The sequence below is a fragment of the Diachasmimorpha longicaudata genome, chromosome 11 (genome assembly GCF_034640455.1).
Source record: "Diachasmimorpha longicaudata isolate KC_UGA_2023 chromosome 11, iyDiaLong2, whole genome shotgun sequence".
In the NCBI taxonomy this organism is placed as follows: Eukaryota; Metazoa; Arthropoda; class Insecta; order Hymenoptera; family Braconidae; genus Diachasmimorpha; species Diachasmimorpha longicaudata.
This window is the reverse complement of record NC_087235.1, coordinates 4098354-4124751: the sequence shown is the minus strand read 5'-3', so window position 1 is coordinate 4124751 and position 26398 is coordinate 4098354. Positions and strand designations below refer to the sequence as shown.

The 26398-nt window shown below is 40.9% G+C and overlaps 9 protein-coding genes across 12 annotated transcripts in view; 5 read left to right on the top strand and 4 right to left on the bottom strand.

Moving 5' to 3' along the window:
• The window catches only part of LOC135167317 (uncharacterized protein), a 73519-nt gene extending 52098 nt beyond the window's left edge, over positions 1 to 21421 (bottom strand). The window contains exon 1 of the mRNA XM_064130399.1: positions 20187 to 21421. The gene's annotated coding sequence lies outside the window, so the exon portion shown is untranslated. The remainder of the gene's footprint in view (positions 1 to 20186) is intronic.
• Positions 31 to 3915, top strand: LOC135167324 (uncharacterized protein). Of its 2 annotated transcripts, XM_064130416.1 has the most exons (5): positions 31 to 286; positions 419 to 775; positions 1001 to 1326; positions 1384 to 2168; positions 2238 to 3915. In XM_064130416.1, exons 2-5 carry the CDS (start codon positions 522 to 524, stop codon positions 3399 to 3401), a joined length of 2529 nt encoding a protein of 842 aa, XP_063986486.1. In that variant the 5' UTR covers positions 31 to 286; positions 419 to 521; the 3' UTR covers positions 3402 to 3915. The 2 variants fall into 2 exon arrangements, with proteins under 2 accessions (XP_063986486.1, XP_063986485.1); XM_064130415.1 differs by having other exon boundaries at positions 31 to 775.
• LOC135167357 (probable pyruvate dehydrogenase E1 component subunit alpha, mitochondrial) lies at positions 3935 to 6423 on the top strand. Of its 2 annotated transcripts, none has more exons than XM_064130473.1 (6): positions 3935 to 4142; positions 4225 to 4401; positions 4763 to 4981; positions 5076 to 5324; positions 5808 to 6053; positions 6192 to 6423. In XM_064130473.1, the coding sequence occupies exons 1-6, from the start codon at positions 4020 to 4022 to the stop codon at positions 6339 to 6341; spliced, it is 1164 nt and encodes a 387-aa protein (XP_063986543.1). In that variant the 5' UTR covers positions 3935 to 4019; the 3' UTR covers positions 6342 to 6423. The 2 variants fall into 2 exon arrangements, with proteins under 2 accessions (XP_063986543.1, XP_063986544.1); XM_064130474.1 differs by having other exon boundaries at positions 5808 to 6104; positions 6192 to 6293.
• On the top strand, positions 6691 to 11660 carry LOC135167329 (uncharacterized). 2 transcript variants are annotated; one of them, XM_064130434.1, is made up of 5 exons: positions 6693 to 6997; positions 7223 to 7423; positions 7594 to 8076; positions 8706 to 10241; positions 10344 to 11660. In XM_064130434.1, exons 2-4 carry the CDS (start codon positions 7387 to 7389, stop codon positions 10232 to 10234), a joined length of 2049 nt encoding a protein of 682 aa, XP_063986504.1. In that variant the 5' UTR covers positions 6693 to 6997; positions 7223 to 7386; the 3' UTR covers positions 10235 to 10241; positions 10344 to 11660. The 2 variants fall into 2 exon arrangements, with proteins under 2 accessions (XP_063986505.1, XP_063986504.1); XM_064130435.1 differs by lacking the exon at positions 10344 to 11660 and having other exon boundaries at positions 6691 to 6997; positions 8706 to 10308.
• Positions 10423 to 12422, bottom strand: LOC135167362 (leucine-rich repeat-containing protein 59-like). Its single transcript, XM_064130484.1, has 5 exons — positions 12284 to 12422; positions 12146 to 12205; positions 11645 to 11767; positions 10978 to 11380; positions 10423 to 10861 (listed from the first exon to the last, which is right to left on the bottom strand). Exons 1-5 carry the CDS (start codon positions 12380 to 12382, stop codon positions 10560 to 10562), a joined length of 987 nt encoding a protein of 328 aa, XP_063986554.1. The 5' UTR covers positions 12383 to 12422; the 3' UTR covers positions 10423 to 10559.
• On the top strand, positions 12578 to 15028 carry Cndp2 (Cytosolic non-specific dipeptidase 2). Its single transcript, XM_064130449.1, has 4 exons — positions 12578 to 12718; positions 12792 to 12883; positions 13376 to 14729; positions 14820 to 15028. The coding sequence occupies exons 2-4, from the start codon at positions 12843 to 12845 to the stop codon at positions 14862 to 14864; spliced, it is 1440 nt and encodes a 479-aa protein (XP_063986519.1). The 5' UTR covers positions 12578 to 12718; positions 12792 to 12842; the 3' UTR covers positions 14865 to 15028.
• On the bottom strand, positions 14987 to 17276 carry LOC135167343 (alpha-L-fucosidase-like). Its single transcript, XM_064130450.1, has 7 exons — positions 17121 to 17276; positions 16664 to 17052; positions 16343 to 16588; positions 15881 to 16243; positions 15572 to 15790; positions 15265 to 15488; positions 14987 to 15155 (listed from the first exon to the last, which is right to left on the bottom strand). Exons 2-7 carry the CDS (start codon positions 16929 to 16931, stop codon positions 15039 to 15041), a joined length of 1437 nt encoding a protein of 478 aa, XP_063986520.1. The 5' UTR covers positions 16932 to 17052; positions 17121 to 17276; the 3' UTR covers positions 14987 to 15038.
• Positions 17479 to 20045, bottom strand: LOC135167346 (plasma alpha-L-fucosidase-like). The gene is made up of 6 exons (XM_064130452.1): positions 19471 to 20045; positions 19127 to 19378; positions 18565 to 18927; positions 18135 to 18353; positions 17829 to 18052; positions 17479 to 17746 (listed from the first exon to the last, which is right to left on the bottom strand). Exons 1-6 carry the CDS (start codon positions 19724 to 19726, stop codon positions 17660 to 17662), a joined length of 1401 nt encoding a protein of 466 aa, XP_063986522.1. The 5' UTR covers positions 19727 to 20045; the 3' UTR covers positions 17479 to 17659.
• A 73-nt stretch (positions 21422 to 21494) lies between the features above and the next one.
• Positions 21495 to 26352, top strand: Patr-1 (Protein associated with topo II related - 1). The gene is made up of 3 exons (XM_064130422.1): positions 21495 to 21644; positions 22108 to 23976; positions 24097 to 26352. The coding sequence occupies exons 1-3, from the start codon at positions 21606 to 21608 to the stop codon at positions 24352 to 24354; spliced, it is 2166 nt and encodes a 721-aa protein (XP_063986492.1). The 5' UTR covers positions 21495 to 21605; the 3' UTR covers positions 24355 to 26352.
• Positions 26353 to 26398: the final 46 nt, after the last annotated feature.

Below are 26398 nucleotides of genomic sequence, written 5' to 3'. Positions count from 1 at the left end.
ATTAATTGAGATACCTGATTTAATTATTTTGCTCATCTACCAGCAATTATCATCACCTTTTCAATAATTTTTCGATGAAATTCTAGATGAATTCAACTCATTTAAGATTGAACCACAGCTTTAATTGCTGATAAGCTTTTTTAAACCGACAACGGTCTTCCACAGTCTCCCAATGTCAATAAATAAATTATTCATGTCTTTCAACTGGAAGAACAAATGTCTTCTATTATAATGCAATATAGTTTATTGATTCGAATCACCGTACCATCTGATTTCTATCAAAAATGTAATAGACGTAAATTTTTGTTCTTCCACAAGACAGAATCGTTTTATTTATGGTTGAAAATGCAAACCGAGATGTTTCCGGGACACGCGACGTCGCTGAGTTGAACGACGCCTTATCTGAATATTCTTGCAGTCTCCGTTCAACCCTCGAGTCGTCTCCAATGTGTTCAAGCCACTAATATCTCTTCATCAGTTCCGGACCTACCAAATACCTCAGCATTTTTTTTTGTTGCAAAATGGAATCGGTCGTGGATGACGCGAAATCCGAGGAGTTGAAAAGCTCCTGGCGGACTAATTTATTCGGAGTCTACGCCAAAGTGTTCAAGGTCATGTTGTCAGGGTGGAAGGAAAAGATAGAGCATAATGAGGAAGAAGATCGTGAGAAGGAGCTCGAGGCCCTGGTTTTACCCAGCAACGAAGAATGGAGGTATCAGGTGTATTATCGCCTAGTCGATCTCCAACGGGAAATCGATTCAGGACTGGAAACCACGTGAGGAATATTCAATTCCATAGAAAATTGCGATTCACATTTGAAAAATAAGTCATGGGAGGATACGGCGGAGAAAATATTTCCATTGTCAGACATTTGACTGATTTTGAGATATTTATCTCTTATTTTTGGGAATTTTAAAGGCATAAAATAAAATGCACTCGATTTTGTAAATTAAAAATTAACGAAATCACTTGCTTTGTCATTTGATATTTCATATCACAGGTTGAGACTGGGAGAGGAAGGGGAGACCTTGGAAGAACCGAAAACTGTGATGTTCAAACAAATGTCTCTATCAAAAACCTTTGAATGGGAGCCCACTGGCACGAGCATGTCCTTTTGGGATTCAGCCAGGGAAAGAAGTCTAGAAAAATTGGATTCCCTGGAATCAGGTTCGATGACAGAGGAATTCACGGAACCTCGTTGGAGAGTCAGTGACATACTTTTAACTGCCAAAGTCCTCCAGAAGCGATTTCTAACACAAGTCATTAAGTTTTCCGATGAGGCCGAAATGAGACGAGTATTTGGACTGACTTACGACGTCTTGAGATGTGAGTAACTGACAACATACGTAAGTATATTGCAATAAAAAAATTCAATGACTCCAGACAAACAAGTATTGAATCAAACTCTGGAAGACTCGGATTTCTGGAAGAAATACCGGACCTTCCGGAATCGCGACCGAATCGTCTGGTTGTTGCTGTACGACCTGCAGGGCCGTAGGTACTCCAGGAGTCCCCAAGTGGCGATTCAAGAAGCTAGAGACACTGCATTCCAAGAAGCTGGGATTCAAGACATCGAGGAAGCCCTCGTCGAGAGGAAAACGCGTATAGCTGCGAGTGTCTCAAGGCTCCGGATCGGAGGCTCAGCCCTGACGCTGGAGCACCTGCTGCCGATTCACCTGAGAAACTCGACTGGTGTCTCCTGGACGGACGAAAGCGCGATTGCCTCAGGGTGGGTGAATACGCTTAAAATTCCAAGTAAATCGGACTTCATCAATGAAATGTCGAAGCTGAACTTGAGGTTAGCAGCAAGCAATGAAGATCTTGGTGAGGACAGCTACATATTTGATCCGGTGTGCCCCAAGGTCGTGGATTTTTTCGAGAAAACTCGGGAGAGGATCGCTGTATCGCGACTGGTGGAGACCAAGAGCTTTGTCTTTCTGGAGAGGACTCTCTGTCTTGGAGCTGCTGCACTGGTGCGGGCCATCAACAAGGGAAAGCTCTGTGGTCCCATCATCCTGACTCACCCAGTCGCCCCCAGACACACTGGATACCTCGCAGGTCTCCTCGTGGACATTGAAGAGGCCGGAAGACTTCTGGCTTTCGGTGCTGGTCTCCAGCGAGGAGAATACGAGAATTATCTCCAGGAGTTGGGGTTCACTGAGCGCGAGGTGTGAAAAATGATTGCTAGACGTGAGAATATTAATTAGACGTTCAGAGATTAATAAAATTAATTACAGGTACGAATTTTCGCGGAAAAATATTCTGAAGCTCCCGGATTTTCCGAGATGGAACGAGCGACAATTGTCCTAGCCACTCCTCCCTGCAGCTACACGGGTATACGTGATATAGTGGACTTATCAGTGGCTCGTGGAGGTGATACTGAACTCCTAGAATCCCTAACAACAGTAGACGACAAGTCCCAGTTGGAGCAGCCGAAGAGGCTCCTCGCGGAGCAGCTCTCCAGCCTCAAGTACGCCCTGACACGACCAAACGTCCAGCTGTTGATCTACCAAGTCCACAGTGTTCTTCCCTCCGAGACCACGGAGATGGTGGAGCAGGTAGTCGATTACGCCAACAAAATAGCGACTGACAAGTACACAAAGGAGCACACAAAACGCAAATCACCAAAAGACACGAGTCCCAAGAGTGCTGGCAGGTCTTCAAGAGCTGGTAAACAATCATCCATCCACCAGGACTCGAAAAGTCGTTCTCACGAGGAAGAGGACGACGAGGAGATTGCGCTTGTCACCGATATTCACGTGCCGGACAGCGACTTGTTCGAGATCGGCCACACAAATGATCTGAATGTCGATGAATCGAGCATCACCATCCCGGAGTATCAGAACGGCTGCTATTTGGGGGTCGTAAGGAGAAAGGAGATGATGCAGTTCAATTCCCTGTTCATGATCAAGGTCGCTGAGTCCCGGGGCCTCTTCGGGGATCCCAACGCCAAGCCCAAGAGCCCAGAACACCCGGAGCCCCTCAAGGAGGAGCCCAAGAGCCCCGAGGGAGTCAGGAAGAAGAAGAAGAAAGGGAGGAAGACCATCAGCTTGGGGAGGATTACAGCACCAACGCACGCCTTCATCTTGAGGTCCGATAATCGTGGCACCAGGAGGCAGTCTGTTGACGATGCCTCCAGTGGCTTCTCCTGGGGAAGGGACAGACTCTCCTGTCCGAAGTACAGCCAGCGAGTCGCGAAGGACGAGTGTTCCCTCAGTGCTCAAGTGCGTGAGACCAGGCGGAGTGATGCCAGAAGGTGGTGGGAACAGTCTGCTACGTTTCTCCTTCACGCTGCCCGATGCAAGTCCTGTAAATTCAGGATTTTTCATACAGACCCCTGGACCCGACGTGTGTTATATGCACCGAGGGTGCAGAAGATCGTCTTCGATGGGGACACATAAAGATTTGGAGATGGAGTAGGTTTTTTATTTTTAGAGGGTTGGGTTTTATGGGCTTTTTTTGCTTCAGAGGAAATCGATAAAATCCGCGGTTTCTGGAATCTTTGGTGGCCGGAATCGAATCGCGTGACGGACTTAAACGACTTGGGAGGAAAAAAATGCGATCACTGCGGAGACAAGTTAAACGGTTTTTCTCACTGGGGTATTTCGATTGTCGGGGGCTGGTGTTAACACTTTCAAGAATGTTCTCAACTACAAGGAGAGAAAAATTCTTTAAAAATTATGTGGGTGTTTCCTAATCTGCTAGTTGAAACAATATTCGGTAGAAATAACGAAATAGTTACGCAGTTTTTCAGTGAACCTTCAGGAAAAAGTCCAAAACGTTCCGTAATTTTTAAAGAATTTTTTTCTTCGTGTAGAAGTCAAATTTCTAGGGTTTGATATTTTTTGTAACTGTCGTTAGATGGGAATTGCGTTACCATGGATTGTATATATAGACACTAATAAAGAACAATTACAAACGACCGTTGGAAACAATTTTTCCCTTAATCCTTCAGAATAATAAATGCGATAATTCCCCAAACAAAAGACAACGAGACGAGTAGTAGACACTAACATTGAATGTTAACCAAAAAATATTGGAATATTGGAAAGATGTTGAGAGCGAAATTTCTCCAGCACTTTCCTCCCCTTCTCCTACGATACTCCACCCACACGGCCTCCAAGACAGCCACAATGAATCTAGTGAACTAGCAGATAATAAAAATAATTCACATCGCGCTAGCAGAACGATTCAATTAATTGAATTAAACGTTCGTCTTTCCAGAAATATGAACATTTATATAAATTAGAAAAAACCCCTGCAGAATCCTCAACCATAACTCTGGAGGAAGCCACTTCAGCACTTAAGATGATGATGTACATCCGTCGGATGGAAAGGAAGGCAGCTGAGTTGTATCTGGCACGTCTCATAAATGGCTTCCTCCATTTATATTCAGGACAGGTATCATCTATCAATCCAAGTGCTCTAACAAATTTAATATACAAAATTAAAAAGTCTTTAAGTGAAACAAGTGGAATTGGTGAATCCCACCCTCGTAGTTTTCGTTACTGATGCTCCAAACGTGAGACAAGATATTTTTAATATGCAATTTCTCTTATTTTAATGACATGTCAAGTAAATGCGCCTTAAAAACTTCTGATTGACAATATTTTCCTCATCTCCACGCAATTTTGATTGACAGACATATTTTATTATGGTGTTTAACTAAAAATTAAAAATTGTTCTCCCATAATTTATGAAAATCTTCATCCCCTTCCCCCACATCATAATTAATTGACCCAAAAATGTCATGGACTTGAAGGAAGCCGTGGCAGTTGGTCTTAAGATGTCCCTCGACGATGGTGATTCGGTAATAACCGCATACCGTTGTCACGGAATCGCGTGCGTCTTCGGAGTGTCTGCCAGGGACGTGTTGGCCGAATTAATGGGACGTAAAACTGGTATCGCGAGTGGTAAGGGAGGATCAATGCACATGTACGCCAAGGGATTCTACGGTGGAGATGGAATAGTGGGAGGACAGGTGTGATGCCACCACAAACTACCCATCAAAATACCCCATAAAAATAATCCCATATTTTTTCCATCATCTTTGATTCTCACATTTTCATCACCAGATTCCAATCGGTGCCGGAATCGCCTTTGCCCATAAATACAAAGGCGAGCCCAACGTCTGTTTCGCTCTCTATGGGGACGGTGCAGCCTCTCAAGGGCAAATCCACGAAGCCTGGAATATGTCCAAGTTGTGGAATCTCCCGGCGGTATTCATTTGCGAGAATAATCGGTATGGAATGGGCACTTCTGCAGACCGTCACTCTGCTAATCCTGCCTTTTACACGAGAGGGGATTGCATACCGGGAATTAAGGTATGATATCTACTATCTATTATTCCTTACTGAGACTTGGATGTATGTTATTTCATTTTAATTTCGTAGAAGTATTGGGCCAGCTAGACGGTGAAAAAAATTCTTTATTCGGTAAAAATTACGGAATAATTCTGGACTTTTCCTGAAAGTTTACTGATAAAATTCGTAACTGTTCCATAATTTTTACCGAATATTTTTTTGACGAGCAGATTACAGAACGAGCCCATAATTTTTAAATAATTTTTCTCTCCACGTAGAAAATTTCATTTACAATTGATTGGAGTTCCAATAAATGTGATAATGAAGGGAGCAAATATTTATATATTTTTCTACCTGAAAAAAAAATCCCTGAAAATGTCTCACGAATATTTATAATAAAATTTCCAAAGTCAAAAATTAAAAGTCATTGCTAGGAAATTTTCTCTCCATGCCCGTTGACGACACATGTCATTTCAATTCGATACACAACGACCATTACATCAGGCAAATGGAATGAATATACTGGAAGTCCGTGAGGTCTGCAAATTCGCTCGCGATCACGCCTTAAGAAGCGGCCCAATAATCCTAGAATTCGAGACTTATCGTTACTTCGGGCACAGCATGAGTGACCCTGGAACGGCATATCGTACGCGTGACGAGATAAAAGGTGTCCAGGAGAACGAGGATCCAATAGAATTATTTATCAAATTTTTGATCGACCAACAGCTGATGACGGAGCCTGAAGTCGCGGTAAAAAAATTCATAAACAATCAATAACACGCACGTGTCACTGACATTTCGGTATCTATCACCAGTAATTAATGATACTGGACCCTCCAAATCAATAAGACCCCCCAACAATTAATTTTTTTTTCGTAATCTATCCAGGAGCTTCGAAAAACAACAAATAAACAAGTGGACACTGAACTAGACCAAGCGAAATCAGACCCCTGGCCGGGGCCCGAGGATATATCAGCCTCTACATACGTGAAACCCCTAGAAAAAATGCGTGGAAAGATCCCATGGGAGTTTCACTAATTTATCACCAAAATAAATCGATAATTCACTCAATCCAATCAATTATACTCATAATTATAACGAATTAAAAAACCCCATCCAACTCGCCTGTCATAATTTCATACCTTAACAACTGCGAATAAAATAAATTCTTCGATTTTCGAGGAAGTACGACTCCTGTCCGTAAACTGGTCCACGAAATCGCTCCAGAAAACGGGCGGAAACTCCCGTGGGAATATCGCTAATGTTTCATAAAAATAAATGAACAACTCAATCGATCCAATTAATTACCATTCGATACATCCCACCCAGTGTATTAAAAAACTTCAGCACTTGACACGAATTAAAAAGCCTAGTCTGACTCATACTCATGTGCACTAGTAAATGTCCATTAGACATAAGCAGTAGAAGGGAGAAGAAGTACTTTGCTGCATACCGAGACGTTTCTGTGTTACGTGTGACGTATGAACCTTTCGTGAGGCCAGTTGCGGTGATATTTTTTTTTTTATTCTTTCCCCTTACCCGTAATTTTTATATTTCTCTCAGCGGGAGTCGTGCGGAGTAAACGTGTAGTGCCTCGCGTGTCTCGTCTCTTATTATGTGAGAGTCAACGCCTGCGACAAGTGCATCAACAGTCATCTTAATTTGTTATTTGTCACTGCTTGATTATTCATCCAGTAAGTACAAAATTTTGAATAAATCAAATTCCCCGGTCTAATTAAGCCCACGAAGATGACGGATTGCCCAAGGCGTTGTCCAGCGATCTTCGTGAATTTAATAGCGAGTATCGGACTTCCGGATGCCAGGATAGCTGATAAACCGGGAATACCGGGGGATTTTATCATTCATGGTATCCGGCACAAGCCTCGATTTTTTAATTTCATGGGAATATTTTATTTCAGTTGAATTATTATCGCTGAGGACAGCATTACACAGCTCGTTGTCGTGGAAATTACATGAGTCGACAGTGTTTTATATCAACTCTCAGCTATGTGGATCGGTTGTGTGTCAATGACGTGGACATGATGGATTATCACCTCTGAGGATTGAGTAAATATTGTTAGAGATGGGGATTGATGATGATCTAGTCACTGTACTTCGCGGTGAGTTTATCTGGACGTTACCATCACAACTGTGTTCAGTTTTTGTTTTCAAATCAGCAAATTCCTGATTTTATTTTAACTGACTCATCAATAATTTTCATTCCTATTCAAACAGTCAGCAATTAAATGCTTTGTTATTCCATCTTCAATAGTTTTTTTTTCATTTTTAGATCTCGTGGAGTTTTTGGAAACGTTGTGCGACGTCAAATTGCCCGATTCCCTCGAGCATGTTCGCTCTGATCTGCTCAGGAGATCGCGAACTAGCCTGGAAGTTCGCACTCCAAACTCGACAACACTGGAGCCATACCTGGAGATGAAGCCGGGAAAGGGAAAAGCTCTGGTGCTACCGAAATTCAATAAATTAGATGACGCCATTCTAACGGAGTATATTGATGCCGATCATCAGGCTCCGTCCGTCCAAGTATCCTCAGAGTGTCAGAATGAGTATGAAAGCTTTGGAAATGCCCCGGTGAACCCTACACCAGTGACTGAGGAGGAGAATGACGCCGAGGAACAGTTGAAAATTATCTACAGGAGCTTTTCCGCGGAACAGACGAGGAGCAAGTGCCACAAGTGTGGACCTCTTCAGCAGTTGAAGGATGAGAGGAATATTTTCATGAAGAGTGTGCTGAGGGAGAGACCGTGTTGGATTGGTAAGGGCAATGATAATTGATTGAATTAGGGGAAAAAATTCTGCCGCGATGATTCAACGGCTGAAGATGAAATAACAACAGATAGACAATGCATGAGTCATTTTTGGACGAATTTTTTTTTTGAATATCTGGGCAAAATGGGTTTCATGGGGAAATTACCAAAAAAATTTTATTCGCGATTTTTGCATGTGACATCATTCACTCCAAAGATAAGTCGACGTTTGAAGAAGACTTCATAATGACTCTCCAACGAGTGAGTCAAGCATTTCTCTGATTAATTAGTTGGGGCTATATCTCGCATGAGTGATTTCAGAACAAAATGATGAAAAAATATCTCCCGGTGGATAACAATTAGCAAAAAAAATACTGTTGAACATTGCCCTCTCAGACAATACGTTATCATAATAATTCAGCATTTCCTAGAGGATTGCGAAGTTTTTCAAGTCTTTGAGAATCTCCAAAGTTCGATCTCCACGTTTTTTGCATTAAAAAAAAAAACAGAACTCAAAAAGTAATTGAGCTACCGCCTTAATTCAATTCAATTAAATTTCAATTTCACTGACTTTCCGATACGATATACGATTTTCCTAAGGGACTAACACCTGAAAAAAAATTCACCAACTTTCCAGGCATAGTTGGTACCTACTTACTCACCTACGACAACAAAGACGCCAAGAAGCCCAAGGAAATATCGTCAATCCGAGGTTTCTCAGCTCGCCCAGCCCCAACTCTACTAATCTCGGATCCCGACCGTTCAAAGTCGGTATTCGAGGTGTTCTCCCCAGGAAGTAAAACCCTGCAATACATCGGGCGAGCGCCAAAGGACATGGAGCAATGGGTAGCAGTGATAAACCGTCTGGGAACAGGTTCTCAGACTGAAAAACCGAACATTGAGATCCAAGCAGCCCTCTTCGAGCAACTAATTCCCAGCTTCGAATCAAACACCTCAATTTCCGAGGAGCAATACCAAGACATTGGACTAGCGACCGACTCCTTCAAAGGTAGAAAGACACCAGAGAAGGCGAAAATCCCCAAAGATCTCGAGAAAGAAGATAAATCACCAGAGAAATCGAAGACTGCTCCATCGAGTTCGCCCCCTCCACTTCCAGCTAGGATACCCAGAAGACTTCCATCCCTTCCTCAGACACCTACCCCCTGCACTTCCACCTGCGATGACATGACTGAAGAGAAAGACGACATTTACTACTCAATCGAAGAAATGAAAGCCGGAACAACTTACATCAATCTCAAGCCCCTGAACAAGAAAGCGAACTCCACTCCCGCAACCGAGAAACAAGAGATCGAGCTCTACGACGACATCCAGGGGATGGAACCGAAGCCCCTCACTGCCGAGGAAAAAGTCGAAACCTACGACGAAGTGGGAACGAGCGAGGGCAAGAAGAGGGAGAATACACGAGACTCACCGAAGAAGAAATCCTTCTTCAACAGGTTCAAAGGACAAAAGGAATCTCCGAAGAAGGAGGACTCGAAGAAGAAGGAAAAGCAGAATGTGATAGAGACCTCGAGACCTACTGACCAAGAGTTGCCGACGTATGACGATATCCAGGGAATATCACCCGAAACAAAAATAAGCGACTCCCACGTGATCGAGGAGCAGGAGAATTACACGTGTCCCCCTGCACCTAGACCAGTTTTTGTGGATCCACCCCTGCAAATTGAGGAAGAGATTTACGATGACATTGGACACATACGTGAGACTGAACGAAATGAATCAGCCGTAATCAGTGATAATTGCGAGCTTGAGCACTATCAAGTGCCCAGGGTACAGGACCCAATTGACCTGGGTCAATTAAACGTGGCGAATGAGGAAGAGTTCTACGATGATGTGGCTATTCGGGATCATTTCAGAGCGAGGCAACGAGACTCCGCATGTTCCTCGTCATCGTCTGAGAAAGCTGTGAACAATGTTGCCAAGGTTTGGAGCCGATTTGCCAGTGGAAAGAAGAATAATGATAAAAATGGACTCAAGAAGAATGGGAGCGAAGAGGGCCTCGAGGGAGGTGTAGAGTCTGGAGAGGATGGCAACGATCCTAAAGTCAATAAATTCCATAAACTTAAGAGCAAGATGGAGCATGCCTTGAATATAACTGGAAAACCACCTATTCCATCGTTCACCAACAGATACGACGGTCATTAATTAGTCAGTAAGTTGTTCATAATGGTATTAAAGTTATGATTATTTTATTTCGATAATAAATTTCTTTATAGTAATTTGATGGTTGTTGCCGGTTTTCTGTTCATTCCAGGTATTCACGAATGCGAGATAAAACGGCGAAAATAGTTTAAAGCGCATGGATTGAGAAGCTAATTAGTGATTAATGACAATTTGATTGAGTGATATTAATTTTATTTCGGTAACAAATGTCTCTCTCTATTAAATTACACAATTAAATTCAGTTGCATTCAGTCGGAAATGAGAAGACAATCTTCATTCCAGGAGATACTTAATTGATATTTTTCAATCAATTGCCGCAACATTTGTGCTGCTCGCCAATTATTTTAGCAAAAATCTCTGATACTAGTGTTTTCATACGACCTAGAAATGCCATCACAACTTCTGAATACACATCAAACTTTTCAATTCCCCATTTCTGGTACTCCCCCACCGGTAATGTCGTCTGATTTTCAAGATAGCCAACGATGAAAGCTGAGTAGTGTGAATTCATTTTCGGAAGAAGAATTATTATGCAGATCGATATCAGTCCTAACACGATAATGAATGAGAATGTTGCAGACAACAGTGAGCACCCGCTGTCCCCCTCACCTAAAAATAATCATTCCAATTAACCAAATGAATCTTGAAGAGAAATAATGTTGTTGGAACAACACTCCTGGACTTCTCCCATTATTTTTGACTCTATAAATAAATTGGTGATTCACCTTCTGATGATGATTCACCCGATTTCCCCCTGTTCCGTTCACGAAGCTGAGATGTGTGATCAATAGCCCCCTCATGACTCGCTGAAATTTTTCCATCACCATCCTTCTGATTCTGTTTCTCATCCTTCACATTATTCTTCTTTTTCTTCTTCTTTTCTTTTTTATTCGTTGGAGCAGGTGCACTTGCAGCTGTCGATGCTTCATTTCTTCTTTTCTTCTCCTCCTCGACGGTTTGCCTGATTCGACTCAGGTGCGATACGATACTACGAGCACACTGCACGCATTCGGCAAGATTGTTGCATGGGCCAGCTACACTGGCAACAGCTGATGTCAGTGGATTGTCTTTTAGGTCCAACCATTTGAGATTTTTCAAATCACCCATGCTCAGCGGCAATCTACTGATCTATGACCCAAATTCCCAAATCAGTGGCACTCCACAATCAGTCATCGATTTCTGATACGTAATGTCATTTCCACAGCAAAATTTTAATAAAATAATTGAGAAAAAATATAAGAAAATTTGGAGACCAAGAAATCTGACTCATTTTTTTTTTCTCCAAAAAAATCTTGAGTTTAATTGTCGAAGAAAAGAATGTTTATGTGGAGTCAACATTTGTTGCATTGTGGCATAAATTATGAAGAGTACTACTCGATAAATAAACTTCACCTGATTGCTGTACAAATCCAAATACTTCAACTGTTTCATTTCTCCAATATTCTCAGGTATTTCAGTTAACAGGTTTTTGCTGAGATCGAGTTTAACAATATGCGTTAAACTAACAATTGTTTCCTACAAAAAAATCATGAAATACATATTCGAAAAATTAGGGAACAGATGAATAGGAGATGAAAGAAATCCCTTCACTATTAAAATAGCAAAAATTATTGGATTTCATTATTGTTTGTTACAATTAATATTTTTAGTCTACTCTGCTGATATTGGCCGATTGATAACTAAAAGTGTCTCTTTTCAAATTCTGCGCATCATGACCCGAAGATAATCAAATACCCAAGTATTAGTACATCTATTTTGAAAGGTTTAATTGTCTACTCTAGAATTAATTTCGAAGCAAATTTTCCCACTCAAAAATTAAAATACCTTAATGAAAATCTGAATTCAAGTTGACAGATCTTGTTCCCTTATTTTTACAATAATGGGAATACTCACAGGAATGGAAACCAACTGATTATTGGACAAATCCAAGTGCGAGGCTTTCTTAATTGTTGCCTAAAAGAAATATTCATATAAAATTAATCCAAAAATTTCGTACTGATCAAATGTATCAAAATACATCTGTTTACTTACAATCTCCTTAACAGGCACCTCGGTAAGGTCACACCAGCTCAAATCAAGAGTCTCATCTTGCAGTTTATCCTTAACTTTGCTTTTAACCGTCATTTTCATTCAAAACAATATAAATATTGAAGAAAATCTAGAATTTTCTATATTGCACCAAAATTGTACCAAAATTATCAACAACTCTGTACACTTCGGCGGATAGATTCACCGGGTAAAAGGATAACCTTGATGCCCACGTAAGCAAGAATGCTACAGGCAGTTTCACATGTATCGACACTCAATACAAACGCAAGAGAGAAACACAAAATAAAGCAGACAAACCGCCTGTCATCATCATAATTGCCGGTCAAATATTACCATTAGCGTCGATTCGCTCATTCGCAGATAATTACAAGGAGAGCTGGAACTATTGGAATTCAAGCTCCGCCTACACGATAAACAGTATTTGATAAGATTAATTCGTTATTTATAGGCTGCAGTGCCAACGCCTTTGCTGTAAAACGTATTTTTCCAGTTGATCTTCAACAACTCAACGCCGAAGGTTTTCCCCGAACAAACCAGAATCATGGCGTCAGAAATCCCTGCAGTATTGCAGAAACTTTATGGGTATGCATTCACGATATTATCTTATCATGTACACGATAAAAGTACTCAGAGTTTCAGATGTTCCTCAACTTATTTGGCTTTTTAGAATCGCAATAAAGTTGGTCTGATTCTACGAAAAAGCAATGAACAGACAACTTAGCAATATGGTTCAGAATAATGTTTTTACGCCATGTCCCGTTATCATTGTTCAGTGAATTTTAAAAAATCGCATAAAAAGTTAGATAAAGCTTTTCGCTATCGTAAAAAATAAATTATTTCTTTAAATTGAAAACTTATTCAGTTAATGAATAAATTGGAAAATCAAATGAAACAATTTTTCTGCAAAAGAACCAAATCTTCAACTTCAAAATTTTTATAGATTAAGATCGCCTCATTCTCTTTCCTCCCAAATAGTCAAAAATAATAACGGATTTCGGATAAATATTCTTAGTAGAAACTACATTCAATGCCAGATACTATTAACAACCATTGTCATGATAATCCCAATCACAGCTACATAGACCAACATAAAAAGGAATACATCGATAATCTCCGTGAAGCAGTCGCCATAAAGTCGGTATCATCATGGCCAGACTCTCGTGGCGAATGCGTAAGGATGATAGAGTGGATGGAGGTGAAGATGAAGGCGCTTGGAGCCCAGACAGAGTTAGCCCCAATTGGTAATGAAACACTTCTGGATGGCAGAGTCATCCCACTTCCTCCTGTTCTCCTCGCATCACTCCCCAAGGACCCAAAAAAGAAGACAGTCTTGATCTATGGACATCTGGACGTTCAGCCAGCCCTCATCGAAGACGGTTGGGACACCGAGCCCTTCACCCTCATCGAAAAGGACGATAAACTTTTTGGTAGGGGCAGCACCGATGACAAGGGTCCAGTTCTCTGCTGGCTGCATGCTCTCCAAGGTTACAAGGCCATTGGTGAGGAATTCCCAGTAAACCTGAAGTTCATTTTCGAGGGAATGGAGGAGTGTGGCTCTGAGGGGCTCGACAAACTCCTCTGGGAGAGAAAGGATTCATTCCTGAATGACATTGATTATGTCTGTATCTCTGATAACTACTGGTTGGGTACTACCAAGCCCTGTATCACTTATGGCCTTCGTGGGCTGACGTACTACCATCTTGAAGTATCCTGTGCTAAGGCTGATTTGCACAGTGGATCCTACGGTGGTTGTGTCCACGAGGGTATGAGCGATCTCATCTACTTGCTCAATACTCTGGTTGATGTCAATGGCAAGATACAGGTCGAAGGGATTTACGATTCTGTTGCCAAACTGACTGATGCAGAGATCAACAGTTACAAGGACATCGAATTCGATGTGGCTGAGTTTAAGACATCCGTCGGTGCTAATAGACTTGCTCACAACGAAGACAAAACCCAGTTGTTGATGCATCGCTGGAGGCAGCCCAGTCTCTCCATTCATGGAATTGAGGGTGCCTTCAGCGAGCCCGGGGCCAAGACTGTGATACCAAGAAGAGTAGTTGGAAAATTCTCGATCAGAATTGTTCCTGATATGAAGGTTGAGGATGTTGAGGCTAAGGTGAAGGCACATCTTGAAAAGGAGTGGAAGAAGAGGGGGAGTCCGAATAATATGAAGATTGTTATGGGACATGCGGGAAGCCCCTGGACGGAGAATCCAGATCATCCGCACTACGTTGCTGCCAGGACAGCCACCAAGTACGTGTATGGGGTGGATCCTGATTTATCTAGAGAGGGAGGCTCCATTCCTGTCACACTCACCTTCCAGGAGGTCACTGGGAAGAATGTACTACTGTTGCCAGTTGGCTGTGGTGATGATGGAGCACATTCCCAGAATGAAAAGCTCAATATTCGGAATTACATTCAGGGTGTAAGTTGATTTTTTTTTCTTCCAACTTCTCATGGAACGTCATCGCAAATTTTCAGCATCAATTAATTTAATTTCCTGTTATGATTGCAGACCAAACTACTGGGTTCATATCTCTACGAAGTCTCTCGCCTGTGAAAGGATGACGTACTATAATGAGGATTACGGAGAATCCTGAGAGTTTGAAAGATGAGAAATATATTTTACATCTTTGTTAATACTTTGTTCATTCATAGAACTGGCCTATACATGAAAGAGGATTAGTCTCAAAGACACCTTTAATAAAAAAATATTGAAAAATATTTCTGATGTTTACAATTGATGGATATCCCTCAATTTTTGGTCTTTGATCCTCACGACCCACCCTGGCTCTCCTCTATGAGCATTTGGAGGGAGATACACATCGACTCTGTTTCCCTTAGATATCGACTGGAAAGAAAACGATTTAAAAATCACAACCCTCTCATCATTCCTCGGCCTTCGACAAGCCTTAGTGTTAAATATCATCAATCAAAGATGAAATCGCAGATCATAATACCTTCAGTGGCCCTGAGAATCCAAGCATGGAGAACAAATATTTCTCCTTCGACGATAGAGCCCCAAGTTTGAGAACATTGTCCTCTGGCCAGGTCAGAACAATGGCGTACAGATTCAAGTGATCAGCACTCATCGTATACCAAGTATCACCAGTTATCGTATCATTCTGAGTTGTCCAGGGTCGACTTTGATAAATAGCTTCGCCATTGATTTTGAGCCAACGACCTGTGAATTTAACGAATCGATACCGATAAGAAATCAACCAGAGAATCCATTCACTAAACTTCATAAAAATGAAGATATTTTACCCAGTGCTTTGAGTCGATCCTGAAAGATGGGCGGAATTATACCATCCTTCGTGGGTCCTACATTTATCAATATATTACCCCCACAGCTGACAGTGCTCACCAATTCCGCGACCAACCCTCTAGTAGTGTGATAATCCTCAAGGGGAGCATTTCGACGATAACCCCAAGACTTCTTGTCAATGGTCATTGCATTCTCCCATTTATGAGACAAGAGTTTTCCTAAGTAATTTGTCCAGGTGGTCAGAATTCACCAATTATCACAGAAATTAACCTTCTTAACATTTGCACGAACAACGGAGTGTCAATTACCTGGATTATATCTATCAGCGCAATTGTAGTAGCTCCCGTGCTTGCAGGAGGTACCAATTCCCCATCGATCATTAACGAGAACACTATCTTTAACCGGACTCTCATTAAACAACCAGACTAAAAATTCCTTGGACTTCCAGTAGATTTCAGTAGCTTCCCAGTCGCCATCGCTCCAGATAATATCAGGCCTGTACTTCTCTACTAATTCGTACATCTCTGGGAGGACTTTACTCTGAATGAAAATATCAGAGCTGAAGTTGTTAGCCTTATCAATCAAGTACAGAGGATTATACCACTCGAACAAGGAGTGATAAAGTCCAAAGTGAATGTCTTTTTTTCTTCTGACAGCGTCTGCTAGTTCACCTAAAGGAAAATCCATTTGTTTACTAATCGAACTCGAGTAACTACGGTCTTTCAGGACAAGAACTGAACCAAATGGAAGGTAATGGACACTTTACTAACCAACCAGATCCCTATGAGGTCCAACATCCATAGCATTCCAGCTAAAAGAGTACTTCGAGGGCCAGAGTGTGTACCCCTCGTGATGTTTACTAGTGAGAACAACGTATTTGGCTCCAGAGGCTTCGAACAAATCAGCCCACTCAGTGGCATTATAAAATTCAGCTGTAAAATCACGAGCAAAGTCCTGATAACTAAAACCTGGCTTATAATTCTTCTTCATAAAGTCCCGGATAGTGACTGAACCCCCTGGAAAATAAATATTTCAATTTCTGTGCTGATTTCAAATATCTCAGACATCAGTCATGACTTCTGAATCAAGACCTTTCCAGTTGGTCCAGAACCACTCAGAGCCGAAGCTGGGGACACTGAAGACACCCCAGTGAATAAAAATTCCAATTTTTACGTCATCGAACCAGCTCGGAAGTTTCCTGGAGTCCAGACTGTCCCAAGTTGGCACAAAACTTCCAGTAGAGTCTCTTAGAGAAGATTTAGGCTCGCTCTCGTAATTACTGATGATGTAGACATTATTATCCCACTTCGACTGCACGAATGGGATAACACAAATCCCAAGTAAAACACGAAAAATCATTTTAATGTCTTGAAAATAATTTTTCAAGATGAATGATTTGATGTTCGTTCGACTTCTTATGTTTCCTTTCAAAATCTTATCCACATCGTCTCTTCAATAATCGCGAGATGCTACTGATGCTCTGGAATAAGTCAGAGGATTTACAAGTTGATTGATCGGAAAATACATCGATTAATAGACTTTGCTCACTTGACAATAATGAAGATAACGAGATTGTTTATGTTTGGCGTTTTTTCTCTAGCTGTACCGATAATCAAGAATATCGAACACTTATCACTGATATTCAATTGTCACTAGTTCACTGATCTGTGTAAATATTGTGGTGCATCATCTGGTGCACCCTGCGCACAACCGGCGGACGTGCGTATACATTTTTTTCATAATGTTGTGAGAGATCAGCTGATGGGGCAGACAAAGGGGTCTGCGCATCACGCTTGACGCATATAGCATTCCAATACTATCGTTCAAATAATAATACGGTAAATTGCCATTTTATTTATTTTCTATTAACTCCGTAAAGTCCGCTAGTATATAAATTCATTAATGAGTCCTTCATAAAATTGGATATATATTTAATTAATGACAAGTCTAATAGATTTACAATTTCATTTTTCATGAGCTGATTACTAAATAACCCACTCGTTAATCTCCATCGAGAGAAACAGTCAATAAAAATTATTTTCATAATTATTTCTATAATTTTTCCTGAGTAGTTCTTGCCGTGTATTTTATCTAATCTTGAGGGTCCAGGCTGGCTGTCCCCTGTGAGCTATCCCAGGTAGGTTCACTAGGATTCTGTCTCCTACTTCTCGCCACTGGAAATCGACAAAATAATTATCTTCCACCTTCTCTGAAGAAATGCCGTAGAAATCGCTATCGCGATTCAGTTTTACTGACTTCAATCTTTCCAGAATGACCCAGAATTTCGAAACTCAAGGGCTGACCAAGTGGCAGAGCCCCAAGTTCCAAAATATCGTCCTCTGGCCACGTGAGGACAATTGCATAAAGGGTTTTGGAGTCGACGTTGGCTGTGTACCAAGTGTCCCCTGTGATAGTGTCATTTTGTGCCCTCCAGGGTGAAGTATTGTAGATAGCCTCACCGTTCACCTTCAGCCAATGACCTACGAATTCGAGAAGAGTTCGTCAGCTCCAAGAAGATTGCGCTGTGCAACATTTTATTTTATATATTGAAGGACTGTTTGCCTAGGCCTAAAAGACGGTCTTGGAATATTGGAGCGATGATCCCATCCTTCGTAGGTCCAACGTTGATCAACAAGTTGCCACCACAGCTGATTGTACTCACTAACTGCTGTACAAGTTCCTCGGTGGTCATGTAATCTTCCAAAGCAGCATTTCGACGATATCCCCATGATTTCTTATCAATAGTCATTGCATTCTCCCATTTGTGGGGCAGAAGGTGTCCTGATTAACCGTGAGACGCACGAAAAAAATTCTTATGAATTTCTTTAGAAAATTTTATCAACTCCATTGCGGAATTTCGAGATTTGGGTACAGATTTTTCAATGAAAAATATTCAATAGAATTTTCTTTTCCACCAGAACAAAGTGAAATCAGATCATTCTGTCGAATTATTTCTATCGAAATATTTTCTCCAGGAATTTTCGCCAATTACCTGGATTGAACCTATCAGCACACGAATAGAAATCCCCATGTTTGCAATTGGTCCCCGTCCCCCACCTGTCATTAACAACAACTGTATCCCTAACAGGGCTGTCATTATACAGATAAGCTATGAACTCCTTGGATTTCCAGTACTCCTCAGAGGTACCTCCATCCCCGTCACTCCAGAACACCTCGGGTTTGTACTTTTCAACAATTTCATGCATCTCCGGTATCACCTTGCTCTGCATGAACTTGTCAGAGGTAAAATTATTACTTTTATCCTCCAAGTACAGGGGATTGTACCACTCGAAGAAGGAGTGGTAGAGCCCGAAGCGGAGGGTTGTGTTAGCTCTTACAGCATCCGCTAATTCCCCTGATACGATTCAATCGAAAATTGGAAAAGAAAACAGAACCCATTGAGAAAAATCGCCAGAAAATTAATCTAATAAAATTTCAATGGAAGCTCAATAGAATTTCTTCAGCGGTATAACAAAGAAATCTACAATTGGGAAACGAGGAATAATAGAAAAATGTCTGAAGGAGGGAATCATCAGGAAGATAGGATTATTCACCAACTAAGTCCCTGTGGGGTCCAACATCCATGGCATTCCAGCTAAAAGAGTACTTGGAAGGCCAGAGTGTGTACCCCTCATGATGTTTACTCGTGAGGACGACGTATTTGGCTCCAGAAGCCTCGAATAATCTAGCCCACTCATTAGGATCGTAAAATTCCGCAGTAAAATCACGAGCAAAGTCCTGATACGAGAAATCAGGCTTGTAATTTTTTTTCATGAAATCCCTCAGTTCCCGGGTGACTTTTTCAGCTGTAATTTAACATCGAATTGATAGACGACCTCATAAGTCTTATGTATTTGTTAAATAACGTTGTTTGTGTTTAAGTGCTTGAATTTGATACTTTTCCAGTGGTTCCAGAACCATTCAGAGTGAAAACTGGGAACACTGTAGACTCCCCAGTGGATAAAAATCCCAATCTTGGCATTATCGTACCACTTGGGGAGAGCTCTGGTGTCCAAACTCTCCCAGGTTGGGAGGAAGCCACCGGAATTTTCACTAGACACTTTTAAATCGCTCTCTACGACATACACATCGTGCTGAGGTTCCGATCGCACCGCGAGGATTGACATAAATGTTAATACGATACGAATCAACATCGTGTTGAATAAGAAATGGGACGACTGGGCAGTCGGAGACGTTTTCAGACTAAATTTATCGCGTTTTTGTATAATCTTATCGTTGTTGTTGGATATTCCAACGTAACAGAGATAGTTGAATGGAAAAAATGGAATAAAATATAAACAAAAAATTGAATTGAATAGTTATCGTCCTATTGCTGGCGAGGGAATGGGTGGATTGTGATAACACCGCAAAAAATAAGTGTATGAAAAATCGCGAAGAAATACTCCTGAAAATATAAGGTTGGGAGCAACTGATGTTGCTGGGGCTAGCAACAACTCTCGACTGTCGATGTCGAGTCGCCCATGTCTTTGTCTATTCAATTGGGCCTTCTTTACCGAAGGAGTGCAGCTCGGTGCAACTGCAGTTGCAGTTCATCATTCATCGCAATGAATGATTCGTCGTGTCCCTGAAATGTACTTGAAGCATGCGACTCACCGGTACTGCAACCAGCTTTCTCCAGCGTTGTATATCCAAAATTGGTACACTAGCACTTGCACTTTATTTTTCTCACACGTTAACACCATTCACCACATAAAAACACTCACTTAACACAGACTTTCAGTGGATCAGAATGACTTTCATTGCTGGAGAAATAAAAAGAAGATTAGAATCATTGATTCAAGATGCTGACAATCACTGCACTATTAAAACCAAGAAATTCAAAAGCTCTAAAAATTATACAAAATTTTAATGAAAATACTGGAGAACATATTTGAGACCACAGATTCGATGACAACACCACTGATTTGACCACTTGAAATGAAAAAATGTGTACATTTAATAAAATATAAATCTCGCACTTCACTCACTGATATCCACAAATCACAAGGCAAGTCAGTTCAGCAGTGAAGAGGTGAAATGAGTTGAATTAACTCGTCTCCAGCCTTGATTTTTGATAAACACCTCTATTTTTTTCCCCAAGAATGGTTGTTACAAAAATGCTGTAATTCCTCAGATATATATCCAAAAGCAAGACTGGAGATAAGGTATCTCATTTTACCAGTTGACTACAGAATTATTGCCGTTAACAAAGAAAAAAAATATCACCTCAACAACAGTCCAATGGGATTGTCGTGCAGGAACAATGAACTGTTTTTTCAAGTCATCAACTCAACTGTAACCGGCATTATCCTCTCGTTCTAGACCACTGGATATGTCCGAGAGAATATATCAACACTATCCGCACACGACAATTTTCACTTATAACCGACTCATCAACGCGAATTTCCACGGATTGGATACACAAAACAGACGCACCGTGAGACGCATCTCACGATCGTCACCGTGTTTGTTGATTCTCGGAATTGAAGCCTGCATTGTCCTCGCCATTGTCTTCCGCCATTTTAAGCCTCACGTTGTCGAAAAAATATACCGTTGTTGTTTACAGCGGATAATTTTCAGTTATGGTTAACACTCATCCACAATTTTCGATTAATTAAGGAAAGCACTCGTATACACTCAGGTGTTGTATTAGTGAGTCCACAATAACAACTCAAATTAACGGTTTTGTCGTCCCCATCATCAAATGCGTGATTTCACCAGACAATACAGTGCACAACTTTTCACTGAGTTTCACAACAAAAGACTTAAAACAATCTGTCCCTCATTTTTCACGTAAACATTGTCGTAAACAAAGAGATGCCGGTCGGCATACGTGCAGACAGCAGTAACGAACAATTTCAAAACTGTGGAATCACCGACAACTTCGTCCAATGAACGCCGGCAGCATCACGGCGCCACCTACCTCACCCTCATGAAACCCCACGAGAATGCAATCCGCCATGACAGTTAATGTCTCTTCCAGCGCTTGACGTTTCCTTGGAACATGACATTTTGTAGATTTAATTTCATCAAATGGCAGACTCTTTTTTCGGATTTCCAACGTCACATCCAGTGAGTAAAAATATAAATTAATTTCTCCTCAATTTGCACGATTCCATTAACCCCCATTTCATCATAAAATCCAGGTCTGAAAAAATCAACATCACGATGGCAATAACTGCGACGCGTTCTAGTTTCTAATCTCAATTTTTACGCCGATTTTTCTTTACTTTCTACTTCAATTTGATAGTAAGGAAAAAAGTAAGAAAATTGAAAATAAATTCATCATTTTATTTCCGTGGGAATATATGATGAAAACATTGGAGTAATTATGCGACATGCCCTTGAAACAACTCCCGACTAATGCGGTGTCGTTGGCCTGAGGACTCGAACCAGCTAAATACATAACCTCAAAACCCACTAGCATTTCTCCATCAAACAATTTCTATAAGAGAAATCAAGGGCTATTGAGAATAATAGCAGTTACGCGAATGATAACCAATAAAATTATTCCTTTCATCTAAATACTTTCCAGGGAAGTGGATTCGACAGTGCAATAGATTGTCCTCAAGACGATGACGAAGTAGGTGAGGAGGATGAGTACGATGCCCTGAACGAGGAGACTTTCGGTGAAGATGCCACCGACGGCGATTGGGAGCAGGATCACGAGAAATTGGCGCAAATAACCGAGTCAACTCGTCCGTTAGTGCAAACCGCAACCTCCACGAAAAATGGACTGGACGTGGACATCGAGGGTAGTTTATCCCACCTAGTTCTGGACGAGAAGGATGGAATTGTCCCTCGTCCAGGTGTCTGGGACAGTCCCACCCTGCCACTGCACCCCCAGCCGCAGACCCAAGCTCACCCCCAGCAACCCCTGCCAGTGGCTTTGAAATTCGTTCACACTGTTGAAGAGTTGGAACGAGGTCTAATTCGACCTCCACCAGGTCTAGCAAAGCCACCACAAGCGATACCAAACGCCCAGGAGCCGAGGAATCAATTTATTCTGGATTATGCAGGTCTCAACGACGCTTTACCAGTTAATTTACGTCAGAACATCCTAAATGGCCTCTCCCGACCGAGATTCCCCCCAGGTCTGACCCTTTCCGGGCCCCATCCAGTGGTTCTCCCCCCAAACGTTCACCTTTCCAATCAGTTGCTCCAGAATGCTCGTCCAATGATGTCCCCCAACCAAACGAATCTCCTCAGATATCCAATTCCCCCTCACCTGATGTTGAATCAACGTCAGCCAATGCACGGAAATTTCGTGGGAAACTTTCCCCAGGCGAGACCCAATCTCCCACAGTTCATAAGACCTGACCAGCCGGTACCTCGCTTCGCTATTCCACCGAATCAGCACAACAATCAGAGAAACCAGAATAGAAGTCACGGTAATGAACCACCAGCAACCAATCTCCAGCCATTTTTCAAAAGCAATCAGTACTGGTATCAGAATCGTATCAACCAGAGGTATAATCATCATCATCGTCATCACCACAATCACCAGAATGGACTGAACGATAATGGAGAGTATGACGACTACTCTGGACTCATGAGCTCCAGGGAAAAACAGTGGTTAACCAACATTCAGTTGCTCCAGCACAAAACCAATCAGCCTTACGTCGATGATTACTACTTCACTGTGTTCTCGGAGAGGCAGAATAAGAAGAATGATAACCAAGACAGCAGGGACAGGAAGCATAATAATAATGGATTTGGGAGGGACTCCAGAGAGAAGGAGCAACATGTGCTCACAAAGGTAGTTTACACGCCGACTCAGTTTGAAAATTCTCTTGGAAAACTTCAGTGCGGCAGTGTCACAGCACCCAGGAAGATCATTGACATGGATGTGGTGCCCAATAGTGATCCACAGCAACATCCTCAGCAGAAGGACATGAAGAAGGCAAGACAACGATTGCTGGAGATCGAGAGATTGTACACGCTACAACTGAAGCTTGAGGACTTGAACAATCCTCTTGCTCAGTTAGCTGAACAGATGGAACAGCCCCAGGAGAATGAGGAGCCCAAGCCACCGAAGAAAACTGCCCCTGAGCTCGTCAACATCATGCTCGCGTCCCTCATTCAACTGTTGCATGAAGACAAACTCGCTAGCATTCTCAGTATTCGGAAGGGGAAAAACCTTTTGTTGAGGTTTTTACCTTTCTTGAGCGTCACGGAATATGGGACACAACTTGGCGAACTGTGGATTGGACTGCTCAGAGGATTAGCTATTATTGGTAGGCGGGATGCTTATCTGCTTGTGAAGTTCTTCCCAGAGTTTCACAGGTGGATCGAGACGACTAGGGATTTCCGAACTGTTTTGAGATGCGCCAGGGGATTCTTGGATTCTGTCAATCAGAACAACAGAATTAATAATAGTCTCGCTTTTGCTGTGACCAATAAGGTATGTGGCTTTTTATTGAGGGGGTTTACTTTCTCATGAATGACTTCCTAAGTAATCAATTTTTCTTCATAAATATAGTCATGATTTCTCTCTTCATATTCTCGTTTTTATCCTGTACAGTTCGGAGTCTCGGTGATTGCATCGCTCCTGGAGCAAGCTGAAAATCTCTACCCCGATGACAAAGCAATGGCCCAAGAATGGTCAACGTTCATTGTCAGTCTATCTGAGGCTGTTGGGGCATCGACACCGAGTGTTGCACCCTGTCAGCCAATCGCCGCTAATACACTTCACCAGCATCTCAAGAGAATTGCCAGCCTCAAAACAGAAAGGTACGAACCACTAGAGTCACTCCTCACAGATGCAAATCCATCGCGATAGACTGATTACCTTACTATATTTGAAACAAAAAAAAATCCCCGAGTCATCTCTTTTCGTTATGTTGAAAAATCATTCTCCAGGTCTTGAGAAAAATACAATGGAATTTTATTTCCTACTCTGTGTAATTCAAATTCACCGTTTGTTCTTCCATTCTGAGAATGTACATAGAAATGGCTGGTCATTTTTTGGAGGGGAACAATGAAAATTTGTTAGAATAAAATATGTACATGAATCGATATTCGTCTCGTTCCCCTGAATCTAAAAGAAAATACAGGAGAATGTAAACAAGTACGGAAGAAGTACAACAATTCGTTAAGGCTGTAGTTTTATATTTTTTTTCTCTTCTCGATTATCGTGACATATTGGCACAGTTTGTTCATACAATTTAGTTAATCGTAATATCACAGTTTTTTTTATCACTCTGTGTAAATAATTTTCTCCCCTACGAATGACATAACGAGTGAGATTAATCGACTCTTTCATTCATCCGCGGACACTTACACTTTGAAGGGATATTTTTATTTTGAGGGAATTACGCAGGATTTTGATTTTGGCCGAAATGTTTTGTTAGTTTATGTACGTTTTTGCTTTTGTACATATGGTCTAATTTTTTTTTCATTCTGTAGAGTAAACGATAAATGAGAATGCGAGAAAAATGTAACTAGTTTAATGTACGAGGCTATCAGTTGTAAAAGTTTAAATGACTATTAATTAAAATTAATTATGCTTATTTGAGAGATGGAATGAGATGAAATTTCACTCTCACATTTCATGTTATGATTTTTGGTTAATCTGGTAGTGAAACTAAAGGACAAATCGATTGTAAATACCACGTGTATTCGAGATGAATTTAATGAAATTTAATACAATTTTCTTTTCTCAAAGCCCAGATTGGTTGCGCTGTATTCTTCTTAAAATGTAACCGGGCAGAATGAAAATTGAGACAATTATGCAAAATCATAGATCAAGCGCCGTTTAAATAGATTTTTTTTTCCGAGCGCTGTCAGTTATTGTCTATTAGGTAATGACGAAATGAATGCTTGCCAATTTGCATTTGATATTGCATTCAAAAAATACAAAAACAAAAATTTATTGGAGGTGATATTGCACGTGAAAGTAAAGTTTTTTTTTCGAGTGGTACTGTAAAAGATCATCTGACGAGAACAAATAATGGAATACGATTTTTACATGTCTTAACTCAAACCTATTTAGTAATATGTTAAAAAATAAATAGGTCGTTCAGGCATCGGCGTTGATTATTATGATATATTAAATACACATGTAAACTAGTTTAAATAAACTTGATAACTTTTTTCACTATGATTGTTATCACCGAAATATTATTGATAGAAAAAAAAATGAAAAAGTAAAAAAAAAATGTGACACGAGAAATGCCAGCCTGTGGCGATTGTGGAGTGCTTTTTATCGTAATGCAATGCTCAATGCAAGCGTATCATTTATATCAATGACGTTTATGACGACTTGATTGACCATTTCATTTATCTTCCATTGAAAAAGCTGAAGTCTATCGATTTAATTGTACATGCAATGTCAGTGGCACTTTATCATTATTCAGAGAAAATTTAACGATCGCGTATTTGAGTTTATGACAGTTATAATATTATATATTGTATTTTTTCTATTAGAAATAATTTTGGTTAGATATTTACTTCATAATTAATATTTTTTTCTATGATTTCTTACGCTCAGAGGTAAACAAAAACTGAAAAATGATCAAAAAAAAGGGGAAAGGGATTGAATAAATTCGATGTACTTTTTCCGTACTCTTTGTAACAATAATAAATATGTTTACTTTTGGAAGGAAATGAGAGTGAGATATAGACGATTGTACATTCATAATGCTATCGAGGGATTAATTAGAATGGAACGAACAGCAGTTTTGTCATTAAATATGTATTGTATGTACAAAAGAGAAATGAAAATTTGATCAGATTGATAAATTGAAGACGCAAATAAATGTTTTGACATTATCATGTATCATTCGTCTCGTTATATTTGATGATAAAGCCCTCACAACGAAGTA

What these genes read in the sequence shown, in the direction of transcription:
- LOC135167324 (XM_064130416.1), top strand. Translation starts at nt 522, where the DNA reads ATGGAATCGGTCGTGGATGACGCGAAATCCGAGGAGTTGAAAAGCTCC. An exon ending in GACTTACGACGTCTTGAGAT is followed by an intron (nt 1,327 to 1,383) that starts GTGAGTAACTGA and finishes CAATGACTCCAG; the next exon opens with ACAAACAAGTATTGAATCAA. An exon ending in TGGGGTTCACTGAGCGCGAG is followed by an intron (nt 2,169 to 2,237) that starts GTGTGAAAAATG and finishes AATTAATTACAG; the next exon opens with GTACGAATTTTCGCGGAAAA.
- LOC135167357 (XM_064130473.1), top strand. Translation starts at nt 4,020, where the DNA reads ATGTTAACCAAAAAATATTGGAATATTGGAAAGATGTTGAGAGCGAAA. An exon ending in AGACAGCCACAATGAATCTA is followed by an intron (nt 4,143 to 4,224) that starts GTGAACTAGCAG and finishes TCGTCTTTCCAG; the next exon opens with AAATATGAACATTTATATAA. An exon ending in ATTGCATACCGGGAATTAAG is followed by an intron (nt 5,325 to 5,807) that starts GTATGATATCTA and finishes CCATTACATCAG; the next exon opens with GCAAATGGAATGAATATACT.
- LOC135167329 (XM_064130434.1), top strand. Translation starts at nt 7,387, where the DNA reads ATGGGGATTGATGATGATCTAGTCACTGTACTTCGCG. An exon ending in TCTAGTCACTGTACTTCGCG is followed by an intron (nt 7,424 to 7,593) that starts GTGAGTTTATCT and finishes TTTCATTTTTAG; the next exon opens with ATCTCGTGGAGTTTTTGGAA. An exon ending in GGAGAGACCGTGTTGGATTG is followed by an intron (nt 8,077 to 8,705) that starts GTAAGGGCAATG and finishes CCAACTTTCCAG; the next exon opens with GCATAGTTGGTACCTACTTA.
- LOC135167362 (XM_064130484.1), bottom strand. Translation starts at nt 12,382, where the DNA reads ATGAAAATGACGGTTAAAAGCAAAGTTAAGGATAAACTGCAAGATGAG. An exon ending in ATCAGTTGGTTTCCATTCCT is followed by an intron (nt 11,768 to 12,145) that starts GTGAGTATTCCC and finishes ATTTTTTTGTAG; the next exon opens with GAAACAATTGTTAGTTTAAC. An exon ending in GGGTGAATCATCATCAGAAG is followed by an intron (nt 10,862 to 10,977) that starts GTGAATCACCAA and finishes GATTATTTTTAG; the next exon opens with GTGAGGGGGACAGCGGGTGC.
- Cndp2 (XM_064130449.1), top strand. Translation starts at nt 12,843, where the DNA reads ATGGCGTCAGAAATCCCTGCAGTATTGCAGAAACTTTATGG. An exon ending in GTATTGCAGAAACTTTATGG is followed by an intron (nt 12,884 to 13,375) that starts GTATGCATTCAC and finishes TCCCAATCACAG; the next exon opens with CTACATAGACCAACATAAAA. An exon ending in TTCGGAATTACATTCAGGGT is followed by an intron (nt 14,730 to 14,819) that starts GTAAGTTGATTT and finishes TTATGATTGCAG; the next exon opens with ACCAAACTACTGGGTTCATA.
- LOC135167343 (XM_064130450.1), bottom strand. Translation starts at nt 16,931, where the DNA reads ATGATTTTTCGTGTTTTACTTGGGATTTGTGTTATCCCATTCGTGCAG. An exon ending in GTTCTGGACCAACTGGAAAG is followed by an intron (nt 16,589 to 16,663) that starts GTCTTGATTCAG and finishes TTTATTTTCCAG; the next exon opens with GGGGTTCAGTCACTATCCGG. An exon ending in GGATCGACTCAAAGCACTGG is followed by an intron (nt 15,489 to 15,571) that starts GTAAAATATCTT and finishes TTAAATTCACAG; the next exon opens with GTCGTTGGCTCAAAATCAAT.
- LOC135167346 (XM_064130452.1), bottom strand. Translation starts at nt 19,726, where the DNA reads ATGTTGATTCGTATCGTATTAACATTTATGTCAATCCTCGCGGTGCGA. An exon ending in ACCCCACAGGGACTTAGTTG is followed by an intron (nt 18,928 to 19,126) that starts GTGAATAATCCT and finishes GAATCGTATCAG; the next exon opens with GGGAATTAGCGGATGCTGTA. An exon ending in TGCTGATAGGTTCAATCCAG is followed by an intron (nt 18,354 to 18,564) that starts GTAATTGGCGAA and finishes ACGGTTAATCAG; the next exon opens with GACACCTTCTGCCCCACAAA.
- Patr-1 (XM_064130422.1), top strand. Translation starts at nt 21,606, where the DNA reads ATGGCAGACTCTTTTTTCGGATTTCCAACGTCACATCCA. An exon ending in GATTTCCAACGTCACATCCA is followed by an intron (nt 21,645 to 22,107) that starts GTGAGTAAAAAT and finishes AATACTTTCCAG; the next exon opens with GGAAGTGGATTCGACAGTGC. An exon ending in CTTTTGCTGTGACCAATAAG is followed by an intron (nt 23,977 to 24,096) that starts GTATGTGGCTTT and finishes TATCCTGTACAG; the next exon opens with TTCGGAGTCTCGGTGATTGC.